Genomic DNA, 18,102 nt, shown 5'->3' on the forward strand with positions numbered 1-18,102 from the left:
GTCTACTCTAGACTTTAGCAACAAGTTCACCACCTGTATAGAGAAAAAAGAAAAAGAACGGATTATACGACAGAAAAGTGGACCACTTATTTTGAAATTTGACACAAAAAAAGGTCTTTCAAAAAGTATTGTAAGGAAAATGTCACTTATCAATATGGTGATGATGATTTTTAAACAACTAGTGACAGATGTTGACACGTAAGGCTATCTGGATCCCTACGTCTTAATCTCTTGTCTAGAGTTAACACGCAAATTAACATGTTATTGGTTGAAAACGTAGGACCACTTATCACCAATACAGTGAAGATAAAAAACAATATTTTAGGATGGGTTTGGTTAGGTGAAAAGAAATAAAATATAATAAAATATAATTTTAATTGGATATTTAATTGGCTTTATAAGAAATGAATGATTATTTATAAGAAATGATTATTCACTAATTTTGAGTCAATCTAAATTTTTTTTTATTTTTTTTATAATTATCTTTTAATATTATAATATAATTAAAATATATTATATAGTAATTATATCTTATAATATAATATATAATAAAAAATATTATAATATAATATAGTTATAATAATATAATAATTAATTTATAATATAGTTATAAATTATAATATATTTATTTAATATTCTATAATAATATATAATATATTGTAATGTAATTATATCTTATAATATAATATATAATAATATCACAATATAATATATATAATATGATATAATATAATATAGTTGTAATATTTTAACAAATAATACCATAATTATACTAATAATTCTAATATTATTATTCATTATAGTGCATTATAATTATAATATATTTATTGTACATAATATAATAATAATTATATATTATATTGTAATTATATATATATATATATATAATATTATAGTTATAATATAATTAACAATTTTAATAATATTGTTATATTATATATCATAATTATATAATAATAATTTTATTATATTATATTACATTTTATATATTATAATATTATAATTATATTAACAATTTTAATAATATTGTCATAATTATATAATATATTACATAATAATAATTTTATTATATTATATTACATTTTATATATTATATTGATAGATAAAATATTAATGTTATATATAGCATAAGGGTAAGTTTGTCAACATAAAAATATTCATGTTCCATTCCAGAGAATTTTTAAAATTACAACCAAACAAATGAATCAATTTTCTTTTCCATTCCATTCCCATTACTATTCTCATTCTTATTCTCATTACCATTTCCCCACTGTAACCAAACTCACCCTTAGGGTTAACTTCACAAATACTTTTGTTAAGAATTATGTATCCTAGTTCAATATATATGCCCCTAAACTTTATAAAAAAATTAATATCAGCCTCTAAAATAAATAGAATCATTCAAAAACATCCCCTTACTTATAATACTGACAAAAAGATGGTGTGACACTACTTCTAATTTCATAAATGTCCTTGAAATATTGATTTTGAGTCAACTTGAAAATTGGGAAGGGGGAAAATTGACACAAAATCAATGCTTGGAAGGGTATTTATGAAATTACATCTAGTTCAGGAATGTTTTAAACGATTTTATTTAATAATGTAGGGAGTGAAATGAAACCCTTTTAAAAATTCGAAAACTACGTTGAACCAAGGCACATAGTTTAGGGGCATAGGAAAGAAAGCTTAATTTTTAGTTCATATAAACTAAAATTCAAGCTCTGGAGAGTTATAATAAGAAAACTTAATATTGTCCCACTCTTACAAATTTCAATAGGATCCAAGGACATGAGAATTACCCGGGGTTGATTTCTTGATGTTGCAATGTGCAGCAAAGTGTTGCCATCCTCATCTCTCCAGTTCAAAATCCTTTTCTCAAACTGATATTCCTCATAGCAGAAAGCCGTAAGCCATCTAAGAAGGATCTCAAAGGCTTCAACTTTGTCGTGCTTCAACGCGATATGCAGCGCCGTCTCATTGCGAATCGTCACGTCTTCAAAGGATTTTGGACAAGCAGATAAGAAGACAGGCAAGACTTTCAAGTTTCCTTCTTTAGCCACATGGTGCAAGGGAGTCATGCCTTCCCTACCCGGCACTCGAACGAGGTCTCTATCGATATCGATGAGGCGGAACACCATCCGCGATTCGCCATGTTGCAGAGCCAGGTGCAAAGGGCTAAACCCGTCTCGGTTTAGCTTCCTAGCAAATGATGGCTTTACTCTCATGATCTCCATGGCGAAATGTATTTGCCCTTGAGAAGCGGCTATGTGTAATGGGTTATCAACAAATGATGCCTCATCAAAGCCTTCAAGAACTTTTGTACACTCCTTAATTAATGTGTACAATAAGTTGATATCTCCTTCATAAGCAGCTTTCCTTAACGTCTCGTCCATGCTAGAGAAAAACCCGGAGGATTCAAATATGAATATTGATTAGTTATATAATGGCTATAAAAAAGACAATAATGACAAGAAATATTGGTAATCTGAAATTCTTTGGCACAATAAAAAATTAATACTAGTAATTTTGAAACTAGAGCCCTTCTTCCTACACGTTTATATATTCAAGAAACATGTATAATCATGACATGAAAGAACTTACAGTTAACTAGGAAATTTCCACTTATTTTAACTGCTGCACGTTCTCCACCAAAATTATTAACAACCAATTATTAGAATTAAGTTCAAAGTTCTACACACACACAGAGGCGCACACATATCTAATACATATACACACACACACGCAAGTATGAATAAAAGAAGTAAACTCAAATATTCTAGCTAGCAGAAATCTCATAACAATTTCCTATAAACTTTGTCGTAACTTAATTGAAGGTTCAAGTAGTATTGTATGTTGAAATAGTTGCAACTTATAGTAATTAGTAAATCAAGCAAAAAAAAAAAAAATGCAACTAGTAAGTACTCAACTGCAGATTGCTACTGGTTTATGAGCTATCCTAATTGTATTGATCGTACTTTGTTCTAGCTGATTTCGCTGTTCTTCATTAATAAAGCTCCAATTTCCTTTTCAAAAAAAAAAAAAAAAAGAAACAAACAAACAAAAAAAAAAAAAAAAAAAGAAACAAACAAACAAAAAAAAAAAAAAAAATGCAACTAGTAAGTACTCAACTGCAGATTGCTACTGGTTTATGAGCTATCCTAATTGTATTGATCGTACTTTGTTCTAGCTGATTTCGCTGTTCTTCATTAATAAAGCTCCAATTTCCTTTTCAAAAAAAAAAAAAAAAAAAAGAAACAAACAAACAAATAAAAAAGAAAAGAAAAGAAAGAGTTACCCCGTTTTAAGGGGTAATGAATTAGTTGCCAATTTTGACAGTCAAATTTCCAAACGCTTTGTCGTCTCCAAGTCAAGTGCCATTTTGTTGATGTTAAATGTCAATTGTGTCTTTTCGTTTCGTCCTTGCTTTCCCACTCCAAACCAAAATTGCTGGTCGTCACAGCTCACGACGTAAAATTCTAGAAGCACATTAAATAGTGAAAGCATAAATTTTTTTTTTTTTGGCCCTGACTAGAATAATAAGCTTTTGGTCAGTCGCGTTCGCAAAGTGTCGTTTTAATCAATAGTTGACCAGTACAAATGAAAGGCTCTAAATATGCTACATGTCATATTTCGTTCAACATTTTGGAAAAAAAGAATATTATTACTGATGCAGTACAAATGAAAGGCTCTAAATATGCTACATGTCATATTTCGTTCAACATATTGGGAAAAAAAGATTATTATTACTGATGCTCAAGAGTTATTCTCAATTTATTCTTTAAATTTTAAAAATTCTCACTTAATCTTATAAATTTTGAATTATTCTCACTTAATCTTTTTCATTGTAATTTCAATTAAAAATATATAGAAAAAAAAGAATAATGAAATCACGTGAAAATAATTCAAAATTTATGACGATAAAGTGAGAATTTTTAAAATTTAAAAATTAAAGTGAGAATAAATTTAAAATTGAGGGACACCGGTGAGAATAATTCAGAAAAAATTAGCTAGAGAAGGATTACTATTACTAATATTCGGAATCTTGGAATATTAAAAATATTTTGAAAAGCGGGGTAAACAAAAGCACAAGCCCTAGTTGAGATTTTTTTAATTAAATTAATCCTATATATTGTAATATATATAACTATTCTCAATATATATATATATATATTTGACGCTCAGTTTTCGACATGTGTTTACTACTATAGATTGCTAATTACAGTAACATCTAGACTGACACAATTACAATTCTTGACTTTTTTTTTTAAGGGAGAACGAAAGAAATAATATATTTGGTAGAGTGTATAGTAAATTATAACAAATTTTTTTAAAAAAAATATTAGATTATAATATAATTTAATATTTAAAATTTTAAACATTATTAAAAACTTAAAAATGCTCATAAACTCCCTTCCTACCTCTCTCTCTTTTTTCCTCTAGTTAAGTCTACCATGATTAATATCGGTAGTTGATTTTGATGACTGATAAATATTATATTTATCATATTCATTTAAAAATTTATTGATCGGCTCTAATAACTGATAAATACTATATTTATCATATTCATTTAAAAAATTCAACAACAGACGTCGACGACTGGTAAATATTGTATTTACTAATAAATATCATATTTAGTGTTAGATACATTATTTATCAAATTGGGAATTAGATTTAGTAAAATATTTATTAATAAATATAATATTTACCATATTTAAACTCAAATTTAATAAAATATTTACCGATAAATACTGTATTTATCAGATTCAAACTAGCATACAAAAAGATTAATATCCTTTCTATAAGAATATTAGCTTGCTTGACTTGTGATTATCAGAATCTGCAACAATATTGTTTAATATGCAAATAATTGCTCAGTTTTTCCAACGACAAACTAAAAATAAAATAAAATGTTTCAAAAAATATGTGCAAATAACAGATCCTAACCCTAGTGTACTTGTACATTCCGCCATAACGATAGCATAACTTACTAAATGACCAAATAATATTACCAAAACAAAACACAAAATAGATTTTTTCCTCAAAACACGACAATGAAACTACCACCAGTATGCACATTGCAGCATAGTTTCAATTCAACCCTCAATAACAAACTTCTAAAGCATAACTCAATACAAGAGAACAGAAGTGACGAGATCGGCGACCGATGACCGGCGTGACACCGTTACCATACAAATCCGACGAGATCGCGAGGCGACGTAACGGTAGATCGCGGCATCGTTGGATCTGACAGCGTCGTTACAATCGCCATGACAGAACGCCGAGGATCATCCAAACCACGACGGTCACAATTATTACGAGGTGGCGCTAGCACGAAGATCCTCTCCTAATCGCGACGTTCGTCACGATCTCGGACGGCCAAAAGTTGGAGATGGAGAACGGCGACAGCGTGCGATCTGCAGACACAGCAGCGGTGGGACTCGCGATCTCTGACAACGGCCGAACCACACGATCTCAGACCATCTTCATCGCCGCGTCTGTCGCTCGCCAAGCAGAGAGAGGAGAATCGGAGGAGGATGAGAGAGAGAGAGAGAGAGAGAGAGAGAGAGAGAGAGAGAGAGAGAGAGAGGGGGGGGGGGGGGAGGGGGGGGGGGAGAGAGAGAGAGAGAGAGAGAGAGAGAGAGAGAGAGAGAGAGAGAATCGGAGTAGGATGAGAGAGAGTGAATCGGAGGAGGATGAGAGAGAGGGGCTGATACAGGGGGCCTGAGTGTTTTGTTACAGGAAAAAAGAAAGAAAAAGAAATCAGAGACTAGTAAATTGGAAAATCAGTATTTGTTTTACAATGAAAATTCTAAATACGCTGAATTTACTGAGATTAAAAAAATACATTATAAATTACAATAGTATGTTTAAAATATGCTATTTACTGTATTTTTCTTTTTTGAAATAAAGATATTGTTTCATTCAACTAAAAAAATAAAAAATAGAGTCTCACAAATAATCTTTGAGGTTTATCCTAAATCTTATTTTGATCCTTAATTTTTAAAACGCCCCACAATTAGTTCCTTAAATTTGATTTTGTTTCAATTTTAATCATTCTGTTAGTTTGATGTTAACGGAGTATGCAAAAATTAGGGACTAAAATTACAAACATATGAAGTTTAGGTACTAAAATAATACAATAAAACAAAAGTTAATTTTCATTAATTATCCTAAAACTAGAGGTGGTAATTTGAGTTACGTGTCGTGTTTTGATAGTTTCTTCTTAAATTTACAGTCAACCCGAACATGACCGTGACACGAAATTTTTTAAAATCCGCAACACGAACACGCCACGATAACTTTACGGGTTGACACGACACGACACAACACGATACGACATGAAAATGACCCGTGACACGTAATTGACCCATGAAATTAACACGAAAATTATATATTTTTCATTAGCTTTTTACATATTAGAAATAACTTAAAATTCATAACACACTAGAATATAATAACATCCATCAAAATTAAGTAAATAATAGTATAAGATTTTGTATATAACTATCATCATATCACAAGTTCATAACAAAATCTAAAATATATAATGAAAAATATATATTTTTTAGTTTTTTACGAGTTTCGTATGGTGTTCGGGTTAGGCGGGTCCAACCTGAAATTAACCCGTGCTTTTCGTGTCAATTTTAGGTCAACCCAATTCTGACTCGAACCTCTTTTTTCTCAACCCTAACTCACGAAATTCATGCCGTTTTCGAGTCGTGTTGTTGTATCGTAACCCATATTACTGGCCTTACTTAAAACCTTAGTTGTTTCTAATTTTGGTCCATAATTTACATAAATTTCATCAATTTTAATGCCTACTTTATGAAAAACCCGAAATTGAAAGAAAATAAAACCTCAGAATCGACTGTAAGACTTTTAAAATGTCAAAAATTAAAATAGAATTCAAAGTAAACTTCAAGGACCATTTATGAAATTAATTCTAAAAAAAAATATTACAATTAATCTTAGAGAATACCAAGACATAACAAACAATTCTTTACAATAAATAAGTCAGTTAAACCATTTATTTGACCAAAAAAAGGTGGATCTTTTTAAAGGGTGCATTTTCCAATTGGCGTGCATACTACAAGAGATAAAATCTAGCACCATAAGAATTAATAAATAAATCTTTAGCTCTTTCAAAACACTCCCTGGTGGGTTTTTCTTATTAATGTAGTAACAAAATGGTTGTTGATGTCCACTCAAAAAAAAAAAGTTATTAATGTTGACATTTGCTCACCTAAAATCTTGCAGATCTGACATTTAATTCCGTTTGGTATGAGAGTTTAAATTATAGTGATTTAAACCTTTAATTTTAAGTTATATTTTAAAATGTGGGGTTGAATTTGGGATTTAAATATGACTTTTTGAGTTTGAATTGTGTTTTAAACCGGCTCAAATCAAGAAGAGGGTTGGTTTTGTTAGGATGAATGGGCTAAATAGCCTAGACTCGGTTTAGTGTTCGGTGACATAGATTTAGACTATATTCCTACAGAAGTTCTTAAGGATACTGAGAAATGGTTCCCCTTAAATGGGCCTTAGTTTCCTTTGCTTTTTTTTTTTTTTGTTTTTTTGTTTTTGTTTTGACGGTATTAGTTTCCTTTGCTTTGTTTGTTCTCCTTCTGTTTTTTCTGGCTTTTTTGTGTCTGTGTTTGCCTGCTTCCTACAGCGGCTGTTGGTGTGTTTTGTCTCAGTACTTGTTCTTGTAGTGTCTGATAGTGGTCCGCTTATGTATTTCTGGCTTTACTTGTTCTTATGCTGTTTGTGTGTTTTCTTATGTTTGTCTCATTTATTTAAAAAAAAAAGACCACCTTTTCGTTTTTGCAAATAAACATGGGTTTGAAACTGGCAAACCATCAAAACACCTAAATCAATGACGGTTGTCTAATCAAGAGTCGATAAATTGATGTACAATTCAATGACGGTTTTTATCTGTCGTTAAATAAGACATTAGACAACGGTTTATAAATAAAACCGTCGTATAAGATATTCCTAAAATGTTAAATTTGGCGGTTAGGAAGCACATTAAACGACGGTTTCTGGAGAAATTGTCGTTAAAAAAAAATAAAACGACTGTTTTAGTTAAAAACCGTCATTATATCCGCCTTATGCACAAAACAAATTGGTGTTGTTTTATACCTTTCGCCGCAGGTTGACCTATTAATCCCGTGATTTATCTTCATTTTGGCCACACAAGTAACATAAGTCACAAGTTACATAATATAAACAAATTAATATTATATATATTTAAATCAAAATGTATACATAAATTATATGTCACTTTACAAAATGTGCTTATTCATTTATAACTTCTACCAAATGCTCATTTGTATGTGCCTCTATGTTTTTTAGATCATTAATACCGACTCTCATTATATCGCACATATACCGTAAGATGAAGAAGCTGCATTCCTTGTGTTCCTCTTATGTCGAAATTTTCTAATAATGAATATAAGATTATAGTACATGAAAAATGGTATTCCTTAAATTCGAGTATTTTAATGAAAGAAATTATGAACACTTACCTTTGTTATGATCAGACCCATCTGCATGGCGTTCAAACTCAAGCCTTGTTTGCGCCTCCCAACCACGTAATGCACTAATAAATGATGAAAAATATCAATTAATTAGTAAAATAAATAATATAAATTAGTAGTTCAAAAGTTATAAAGAATGCTAAACTTACAAGGCAATCATTCTTTTAAAGTCTACATGTACTTTCGCTGTGAGAGGATCCAACCACACGATCTTATCTTGTGTAGAAGATATCACGTCTAATATCCAATGTTCTCCTCTATTGTATGGCACAAAGAAAGTGTGCTTGGCATCCGATTGTAAAGAAAATATACAAATGACATTTGTCTGTCACTCTATATCCAGCTCCGCTTGGCCTAGAACGTAGGACGTGAGCATCATGGACATGAAACCCTAACGTCCTAGGACATTCTCCTAATTGCACACATGCCACAAATGACTACATGAAAAATGAGAAAATTAATTATATATTTAATAATAAATAATAAATTATTGTAAAAAAATAATAAGGATAGTTATATTATCACATGTAAGCCATGATACACACAAGACTAAGTTCTTGATAGGTGGCCATCCATTCAACTTTTTTTGTTTCCAGCTTTTTTCTTCACCGGCTCCGGGGGATTCTCCACGAGTTCTTTTCTGGTTGGAGCTTTACTAACTTTACTCAACGACCCTAGTTCAACTAAATTTATAGGCCATGCAACAAATCCTTCAAGAGCGTCACCCACAGTCGTGCTATCAAATGTAGGGATAGGCAGGGGCGTGTTGCTCACATAAGTCAATTGAATAAAGACGCACACATTTCCCTCCTCGATTGCGACACCGTGGACAACATCAGTTTGGCGACTATCCATCCACGTCATCCCCATCGCAACAACGATGAAATTATTCTTACCTGCTGTTGGAGCCAGAAGAATGCACTTATTGCCATCACCAAGGCCTGATAAGGGGGGCTCTGCCGGTGGTGTAGCATTATGGACAATAAAACTTTCCTTAACACTACGTCGTTGATCCACCGTAGGAGCTCCCATTCCCTATCCTACAGGTGCTGAGGTATGGCTATGGGATGATTGCATTGCTTCCCATCTTGCCTCCATTATTTACAACCTCTTACGCAACATTTCCAACTCCTCATCCTTTCTTGATCTACCGGTGGAATAAAAATAAGTCAACTTTTTGACAAATTGGGATTACCCACGAACACGATCAGAGTGTTCTGGGTTTTCCAATGATCTGGTAAGCACATCATCTGTCCCCTGATTTAAACTTTTCCTGGGACTCTTCTTCGGCATATTGGTCCTACAAAATTTAGAACAAAAATATTATAAATTTATTGGCATATTTCCCATTGATCAAACAAATATTAAAAAGAAAAGGAATAACTCACAATTAATTTGCCGATCTCCTCACATTCTGGAGTTTTGCATGTTCCGTCCGGTTTTTTACATATAAATTGCTATAAAGTGGCTTGATCCGACTTCTCCGTAGTGTTATGCATTCGCATGTGGATTCAATTAAAAAGTATATTAAAGATTGTAATACAAACAAAAGGTAATTAATATCATTAAAAAAAAGTAATTGAAGACTTATATAATCTTCCTCTGCTTTCCTATATCCCTACGAGCATTCCCATGCGGGTACTTGTACGATCTTCTTCTCTTAGAGGCTTCTTCGAAAACGGCCTGTCAATCGTCACTAAGTCTATACTCCACAAACTTCCTCCTTTACACCGGGGTAATTGAAGGCTAGTTTCTAGCCACTTTCTTTTGAAGTTCAAAGACTTGAGGACTATCCTTTAACGGCTTTACAAAGGTCATGAATAGGTTCGACCTAAAGTTCTGAGCCATCTTCACCGCACAAATAAGCTCGTATTTTTTTGCGGTCTCCAAAACTGTGAAACTTTGAACCAAATCATGCCAAATTCGATTCATGTTATCTTTATTTTCTTAATGTCTCCAATCTTCTATTCTTATTGGCATGTGTGTTCACGTGCCAAAACACCGACATAACTTTGTAGCTCATTCCCTACTTTTCTAATGGGGTCATCAAATTGCGCTTCAATTCTTTCTCCTTTATCCCTCATTTTGGCAACTCTACGCATTATGGTTGCCCTTTATTTCCCATCATCATATGGGTCAAATTTTATTCTTTTCCTAAGTTCATATTGACCTCCCCCATTGAAAGTGCCTTCCTCCCCAAATAATTCTCGTACGGTATTAAGTTCTTCCTCAAACCAATCACGGCCCACCATATTTCTAAGAATCAACATATATAGATTTAGTTTCATTCTTAATTCTAAACTAAATAACTTAAAATTAACCTAAGCTAATCGATATATATACAAAAAATGTACTAAATAACTTAAATTTAGATTTAGTTTCATTCCTAATCCTAACGTAAGTAACTTAAAGCTTCTTAAATCTTATGCAACAAATATTCACATTTATATTCAAATATTCAAATAATATTAGAAACGTAATTAATTTGTTCTAATCTTAACAATCATATAATATTTTAAAAAAAAACCGCCGTCTAATTATCTAACCTAATTAAAAATAACTGTCGTCTAATCTATTGTGGGCATTATTATAAATTTCAAATCTAAAAAATATTATAACTTAAATTGATTAAAAACAAAACTGACAAAAAAAATGTCATTTGTAGGTTGTGGCTGGTAGTGAATCGGCGACGGCAGAGGTTGCTGGTGGCGGCTAGTTTGGTGACGGCGAAGGTGGCTACCGATGAAACTTCTCGGTTTGGCAAACACTGGGGTGGCTTGGAGCGGCGGAGGCGGCTAGCGATGAAACTTCTCGGTTTGGTGAACACTGGGGCGGCTTGGAGCGGCGGAGGCGGTTGTCGACGAAGCTTCTTGGTTGGGCAAACACCGGGGTGGCTTGGAGCGTATGACGAAGAGAGATGGAGTGAGAGACGGAGAAAGAGAGAGACAGAGAGAAAGAATGGCGGTGGCGGCGTCGAGAGAGACGAAGAGAGAGAGAGAGAATTTTGGGCGGTGGGTGGCGGCAATATTGTTCACATGAATAGAGAGAGAGGAAACGGTGAAGGGTTATGAGTTAGGTTTCTCTTGAAATGAAGGCAGATTCGAGCTTAAATTTTATCTTTGGGTTTCCGCGCTAACATTAGACGATGGTTTTACAAGAAATTGTAGTCTAAGTTTCTGCCAGTTGGCCCGCGTTTTTAGCTAACACATTAGGCGACGGTTTCTTATAAAACCATCATCTAATTAAAGAAATGTCAATTTTTTTGTAGTGTAAGAATCTTCTTGGATTTTCTTTTCCATATGCCTCCATTACAATTTTTGTTTGTAATGTAAAAATTACATTGAAAATCGTATTTACGTTTTCGGCTTACAAAAATTCTAAGAAAGTGATAAAAAAGTAGTGGGGAAATTATGGTGAATTGTGTTTAAACATAAAAGCCAGATGGGGGTTGTTGGCAAAAATGGCTTCGTAGATCCAAATTATTGGATTAACCTCGCTCATTAAATTCGTGTGTTCATGGTGTATATATGTTTTGCTCTCATTTGTGATCCTTTGAGTAATTGTTTAGGCACAACTTACAATGGTTTGTTTTGTACGTTGTGTTCATGGAAAGATTTAACAAAACCTTTTTGTATTTCTCGTCAAATTTAAAGATGGAAAGGAAAATTCTGTAAGTAATAAATGCTAAATATTAATGACTTGCTTTTCGTTGAACTCTAATATAGAAAGTTACTATATATTTTAAGTGTGGACACTTGGAATAAAGGGACAAAAGAAGTAACAATTATAAGAGAAGCGAATGTACAAGAACAAAACTTTTCCCAGTTTAACAAAGAAATCATAATTCAGTCCTACTCTAGGCCAATGACATTTTGCACTATCTACTATAACACAAAACGTACTAGGGCCTCCATGCAATTAAAGTTGTGCAGTAAACTATATATCAGCTATTCTTACAATTACTTACAACGTGTTTTCAAAGATCAATACTGGGTCCCAATTCAAAAATCTCGAGTTCTTCCCGCGGGGAGTAACTATGCCACCAATTCTCTGTGAAAGCTGGAGCAACGGTCTAATATGGTGATCTTCATCTTCATTACTCTCTTTTGTACGAATATCGGGACGTATTTGTGCAGAATTATTGCCAACTTGGAGTGATAACACAGGATCATAAAAAATATCACACAAAGCATTAACGAAAATGATATTTCGCGGTAAATTTTCATCACTGCGTAATTGCAGATAACTAAAGGTAAAACTAAGCGCAGGATTCCACAATCAGCTGGAAGGTGGAGATATATCACTACCATAGAGGCAAGGAAGGCTATTTTGTTCACCAGACTAAATATTGCACGGACAACACCATCACTATAATATGCGAAATATGTAGAGGGATCATCGTCGTCGCCCTTGGAGAAGGAGTCAAGTGCAGCCTGGTAGTTAGCCGTCGCGAACAGAACAGCGACGAGCAAAATGATGTTGCGGTCCTCATTTGACAAGTAGAGTCTTTTGCGGTAGTCGGATATGATCCATTTTTCACGCCATGACATCTTTGACTTCAGTGAATCTGCGAGTTTTGGGACAGTAGGAAGTGCCGATGCTTTTAAGGCACCAGCACGATGCAACATAAGCTTGAGCGTGCCGCTGTTGGGTTGTGTTTGCTCTGGTGAAATGTCTAGTGCTGTCAAACCGGCCGAATTCTTAGCATTTAGATCAATTCTATCGATAATCAGTCTCACCATCTGTAACATGCCAGCAACAATTTAGAACTAAACGACACAGAGAAGAGAGGATTTGGAGAAAGCTTCTCAGGTTCATCTTAACGTCACAACTTATTGCACAAGTTTCAAAAGCGCATATAATTAACCTCAAGGGGAAAATTACTATTGATTCTTGAAGGTATTATTTCTTTTAGTATTGTATGCCTCCATGTGAAAATTATTGATTGGTGAAGCTATTAACTCTTAGGCTATGTTTAGTAGAAGGGAAAGACCACGTATAACTTGGTGTGTAAAATAGAAAGAAAAGAGATTACCTTTATCTTTAGAGTATTTCATATGGATTTCATCCTTTAATTCGTTTATATTTAGGCTGCATTCAGTTCGCCGATTCGAGTTTTCAATTCGAACTGAAATGTGACTTTACGTGAGAGTTTTTAACTGTAGCAAAAATATTAAATGTGACTATTTTTTAGAGCTTTTAACTGTAACAAAATTGAAATTAAAAACTCGAATCGGTAAATGAACGAGGCCTTAGAGCATTAAAATTGAGATTTTTTTTGAAAGCTTTGAAACCCCTAAGCCAATTCAATTTGATCTTTTTTCTCCTACTAAACAATCATAAGTCTCAAAACCCTTTCTTTAATCCCCTCACCCGTCTCTATCTCCTTCCACTTTTCTGTCATACCAAACAAACGCTCAGGGAGCGTGCTTTATTAGATAAAAATTGATTGAGAGAAAAATGTGAAGAGATAAGAAGCGGGGGAAAATGATATCTACGGTGAGCACGAATTCGAGAAAGAAGAAAAAACAGAGAAATCTAAGTTCTAATAAGAGGGGCAATTTTGGCAGCAAAATTTTTGGTAGCAAAATATGAATTTTCTTGTAGTGCAACATGTGCTCAAGTAGAGTGGATCTCACAATACGTGGAACCCACTTTATGTAATTTCTAATGAATAAAATCATTTTGATACTCTATTTTATAATAAAACATACTCTTAATATCATGTGTTTTTAATAATATTAAAACAGTACTTCAATGTTTTTATCCTTGATACTTTTAAATTGATTTTTGGGACAAATATGTAATATTCAAACTACCATTCTCATTAATTAAATAAAAATTAATATTTAAAAAATATGAAAGTATTTTAAAATATTAAATATTTTAAAGAACACAACAAAATAAAAAAAAGTTTTTTTTTTTTTTTTTATAGATTTATTAGTTTTTAGTTAACTAAATAGAAGGGTACAAATGTCATTTTATATCTCAAAAATCGGCTTCTAGGGAACAAGAAAATATTTTTATAAACGTCGAGATACGGGTTTAATATTATAAAAAATACATAATACGAAGAACATGTTTTGTTATAACACAGGGTATCAAAATGATTTTACCTTAATTTTTAAATGTCTAGTATCACTCATGCCCTTAAACTGGACGATAAACTGTCTGACAAAACATTTACATAATTAACATTACTAAAAACAGTAACTAATTTCTAACCGGTTCTTTAAATACTCTGTTCACTAATTTCTATTGAAAAAAAAAAAAAAACAATAACTAATGGTTTGTTGAGTACTTAGCAATAAGATTTACCTTAGTTTGATTCCTGGCTGCTGCAATATGCAAGATGGTGTTTCCTTCATCGTCACCCCAGTTGAGGACCCCTTTCTTGCCAACGTGCTCAAGCCACCCCAGGAGGACTTTGAGTGCTTCCAACTTATCACTTTTAACAGCGACATGCAGAGCAGTTTCTTTCCGAATTGTCAAATCTTGAATGGATTTGGGACAAACCAATAGAAACTCAGCCAGAAGATCAATCTCGCCGCACTCAACCGCGAAATGCAAAGGAGTTTTACCCTCTCTTCCGCGGACGCGGACGAGATCTCTGTCGATGTCTAGAAGACGAAGCACCAAGTTTGTGTGCGCATTTTGCATAGCCAAATGAATAGGACTATATCCGTTTTGATTCGACTTTCTCGCAAAAGACGGTTTTAGTCTCATGATCTCCACGGCGAAATGGACTTGCCCTGCGGATGCAGCTACATGCAAAGGAGTGTCTACAAAAGGCACTGCCTCAAAGTGCTCCAAAAGATGTGCATCTTCCTTCATCAGATAATACAAGGCTTCAATATTCCCCTCCCGGGCAACGATATCCAATCTATTTTCCATCTACAAAGGTAATAATTAAGTACTTTAATTACTAAATTCCAACAATTCAATACATGAAAAATATTTGTGCTTGTTTCTTATAAGCATGCCTACAGCTGGAAGGAAACTTCCATATTGACTTCGAAGAACACTGGAGATAAGTCAAGTCAACACACGTTTTTTTTTTTCTTTCTTGTTTCCATTTTTATAAAAGCAGAGAAACGTGTGAGGTCTCAATACGTGTTTAAAAAATGGGTGCATTTATTGACGCCTCTGTTTCTACTTTTCACACACACATTCTTAAACTATCTCTCATTCCACTTGTTACACCCCGTTAAAATTTCAAAAAAGCCATTACAATTAAATGACTCCCAATTTTACTTTTTACACACCCATTCTTAAACCACCTCATTCTACTTGTTACCCCTATTTTAAAAATTTTCCTTCTCTCATTCACCCACCAATCAAACTTATCATTTTCTTTCTTTTATTTATTTTTTTCATATATATGAAATTGAAGTGTGCCTTTTTTTTTTTTTTTTTTTTTTTTTTGTCCTCCTGCTAACGTTGGTTTTGTTATATAATTATCATTTTTTTTCTTTCTTGATGCTTTCTGTAGTCCTTCCTGTTAATTTTCTTAAATCTTCTTTTTGATTTTCCAGTATGAGAAAGTTCTCTTTTGGAGATTAAGTTGGAATTAGATTGAACTACTTGAGAAGGCTGCTACAAAACTGTGATTCTTTCTTTTACGTCAATTTTGTTCTTCAAGACCAAATAACATTCAATTCTATTTTTGTTTTCTCTTTTAGATCCTAACAGAATCAATTATTTCCTCATTTCTCTCTCAATTCAAAAAATAAAAAATATAAAAATTAAAATAAAAACCTGCTAATTTTTAGAACCCTCCAATTCGAATCGAATCTCCAGTAGTGACGAAAGGGGAAGAAATCAACCATCTACGCCATTATCTTCTTCTTTACAAGTTTGAAAGAAGATTAAAGATATGGAGAATATACGTTGAGGGAAACAAAATGAGGAGGTAAAGTTAGAAAAAAAAAAAAAAAAAGTTTGGGGAAGTCAAACAGATAGGTTTATTTTTCTAAAGTAGCCTCTATTTTAGAATTGATGAGACTCTTTGTCTAAGCCGTTAGATTTAATTGGATAATTATTAAAATATTCGTTATGGGTGACATAAAGAGGGATACGGTATTATAGTCACTCTTTTTTTTTTTTTTTTTTTTTTTTTTTTTTTTAAAATGGGGGGTAATAATGAGGTGTGTAATGAGTATTTTTTTAAAATACCATTGTCCTCAAAATTAAGTAATTTTATTAGTGGGTATTTTAATCATTTTAAAAAAGGGTGTTTAGTCATTTTAAAAAAGGGTGTGTGAAAAGTAGAAAATGTGGTGTCAACAGACACTTAAATAATAATTCCAAAGTTTATATGCATCATTGTAAATATTTGTGTTTGTTTTAAATTTATGCCCGCTAGAAGCAAGCTTTATATGCATCATTGTCACTTCTTCATTTCCTTTGGCCAAGAAGAAAATTTCCATCTAGACTTTGCGGAAAATTAACTGAAGACAAGTCAAGCCCAGGTCAACTCAAGGGTTGTCTTTCGTCATCGAATCTAATCTTTATAAAATCAGAGAAACGTGTGGGGACAGGAGAAGTGAAAACGTTGGTTGAATAACATCCACTAATGCTAATTTGTTTACTAGTTAGTATTCATTTGTGTGTATATACAACCCAAACTCTATTAGATTGATGTGTAGAAAAGTCTCCTAAATAGTAATTCCAAAGTCCTTGATAGGGTGGGACAAAGGACAAGAAAATAGGAATGGTAGGAGTTATTCCTTTACATCCAAATCCACACAGAGCTTTAAGTAGATTATCCAAATCTCGTCTTAATTTTTCATACTGAAATCTTCATTCCTCGGCGGTTTCGTACCATGTAGCAAATTCTAGATTTTGTTAAACATTTTTCTTGAATCCAAATTGCACTGGTTAATTCTACATTGTCGATGTAGAATCAAAAAAAAAAAAAAAAAAAAAAAAAAAAAAAAAAAAAAAAAAGTGGGAGGGTTGTGTGGGTGGGGAAATCCAATAATAGAAACAACATATCCACTGTATTAATACAAACACTAGCTAATTTATTGAATTTACAAAGATTAATATCTATTTGGAATTTTGGATTCAACATTCTCAGGAAAGATGGCTTGAGCCTCATGATCTCCATGGCAAAATGAACTTGCCCTGCAGCTCATGTAGCTACATGCAAAGGAGTATCTACAAAATGTACCGCCTCAAAGTTGTCCAAAAGATATAAATCTTTCTTCAGCAGAGAATGCAAGGCATCAATGTCCCGTGCCCGGACAGCGATATCCAGCCTCTCTTCTATCCAGAAAACGAAAATGATTAAGGTCACCGTATAAGAAAACATATTTTTTATTTTATTTTATTTGTTATAACTCTACACCGTAAAATGGAGTCCTGCTGTGCTGAAGGAAGAAACAGCTGCGCTGTTATAAAAAAAAGCTGAGTATTTGGTAAACTATAATTATAGTAGCTGTGCTAGTTCTAAAATCAATGTAATAACGTTTGGTAAATTATAAAGTTGAATTGCTGTAGATAATTAAAAATTACGACATATATTAATTATTATATTTAATATAATATAAAAACTATT

The 18,102-nt window shown here is 32.6% G+C and overlaps 2 protein-coding genes across 2 annotated transcripts; both read right to left on the minus strand.

The window, feature by feature from the left end:
• Positions 1-7: 7 nt before the first annotated feature.
• Positions 8-2,393, minus strand: LOC112094307 (ankyrin repeat-containing protein BDA1-like). Its single transcript, XM_024174877.1, has 2 exons — positions 1,766-2,393; positions 8-33 (listed from the first exon to the last, which is right to left on the minus strand). Exons 1-2 carry the CDS (start codon positions 2,391-2,393, stop codon positions 8-10), a joined length of 654 nt encoding a protein of 217 aa, XP_024030645.1.
• Positions 2,394-12,301: 9,908 nt separating this feature from the next.
• Positions 12,302-15,468, minus strand: LOC21406169 (ankyrin repeat-containing protein BDA1). Its single transcript, XM_010112268.2, has 2 exons — positions 14,859-15,468; positions 12,302-13,282 (listed from the first exon to the last, which is right to left on the minus strand). Exons 1-2 carry the CDS (start codon positions 15,432-15,434, stop codon positions 12,575-12,577), a joined length of 1,284 nt encoding a protein of 427 aa, XP_010110570.1. The 5' UTR covers positions 15,435-15,468; the 3' UTR covers positions 12,302-12,574.
• Positions 15,469-18,102: the final 2,634 nt, after the last annotated feature.

The sequence above is a fragment of the Morus notabilis genome, unplaced genomic scaffold (assembly GCF_000414095.1).
Source record: "Morus notabilis unplaced genomic scaffold, ASM41409v2 Scaffold135, whole genome shotgun sequence".
Taxonomy (NCBI): Eukaryota; Viridiplantae; Streptophyta; class Magnoliopsida; order Rosales; family Moraceae; genus Morus; species Morus notabilis.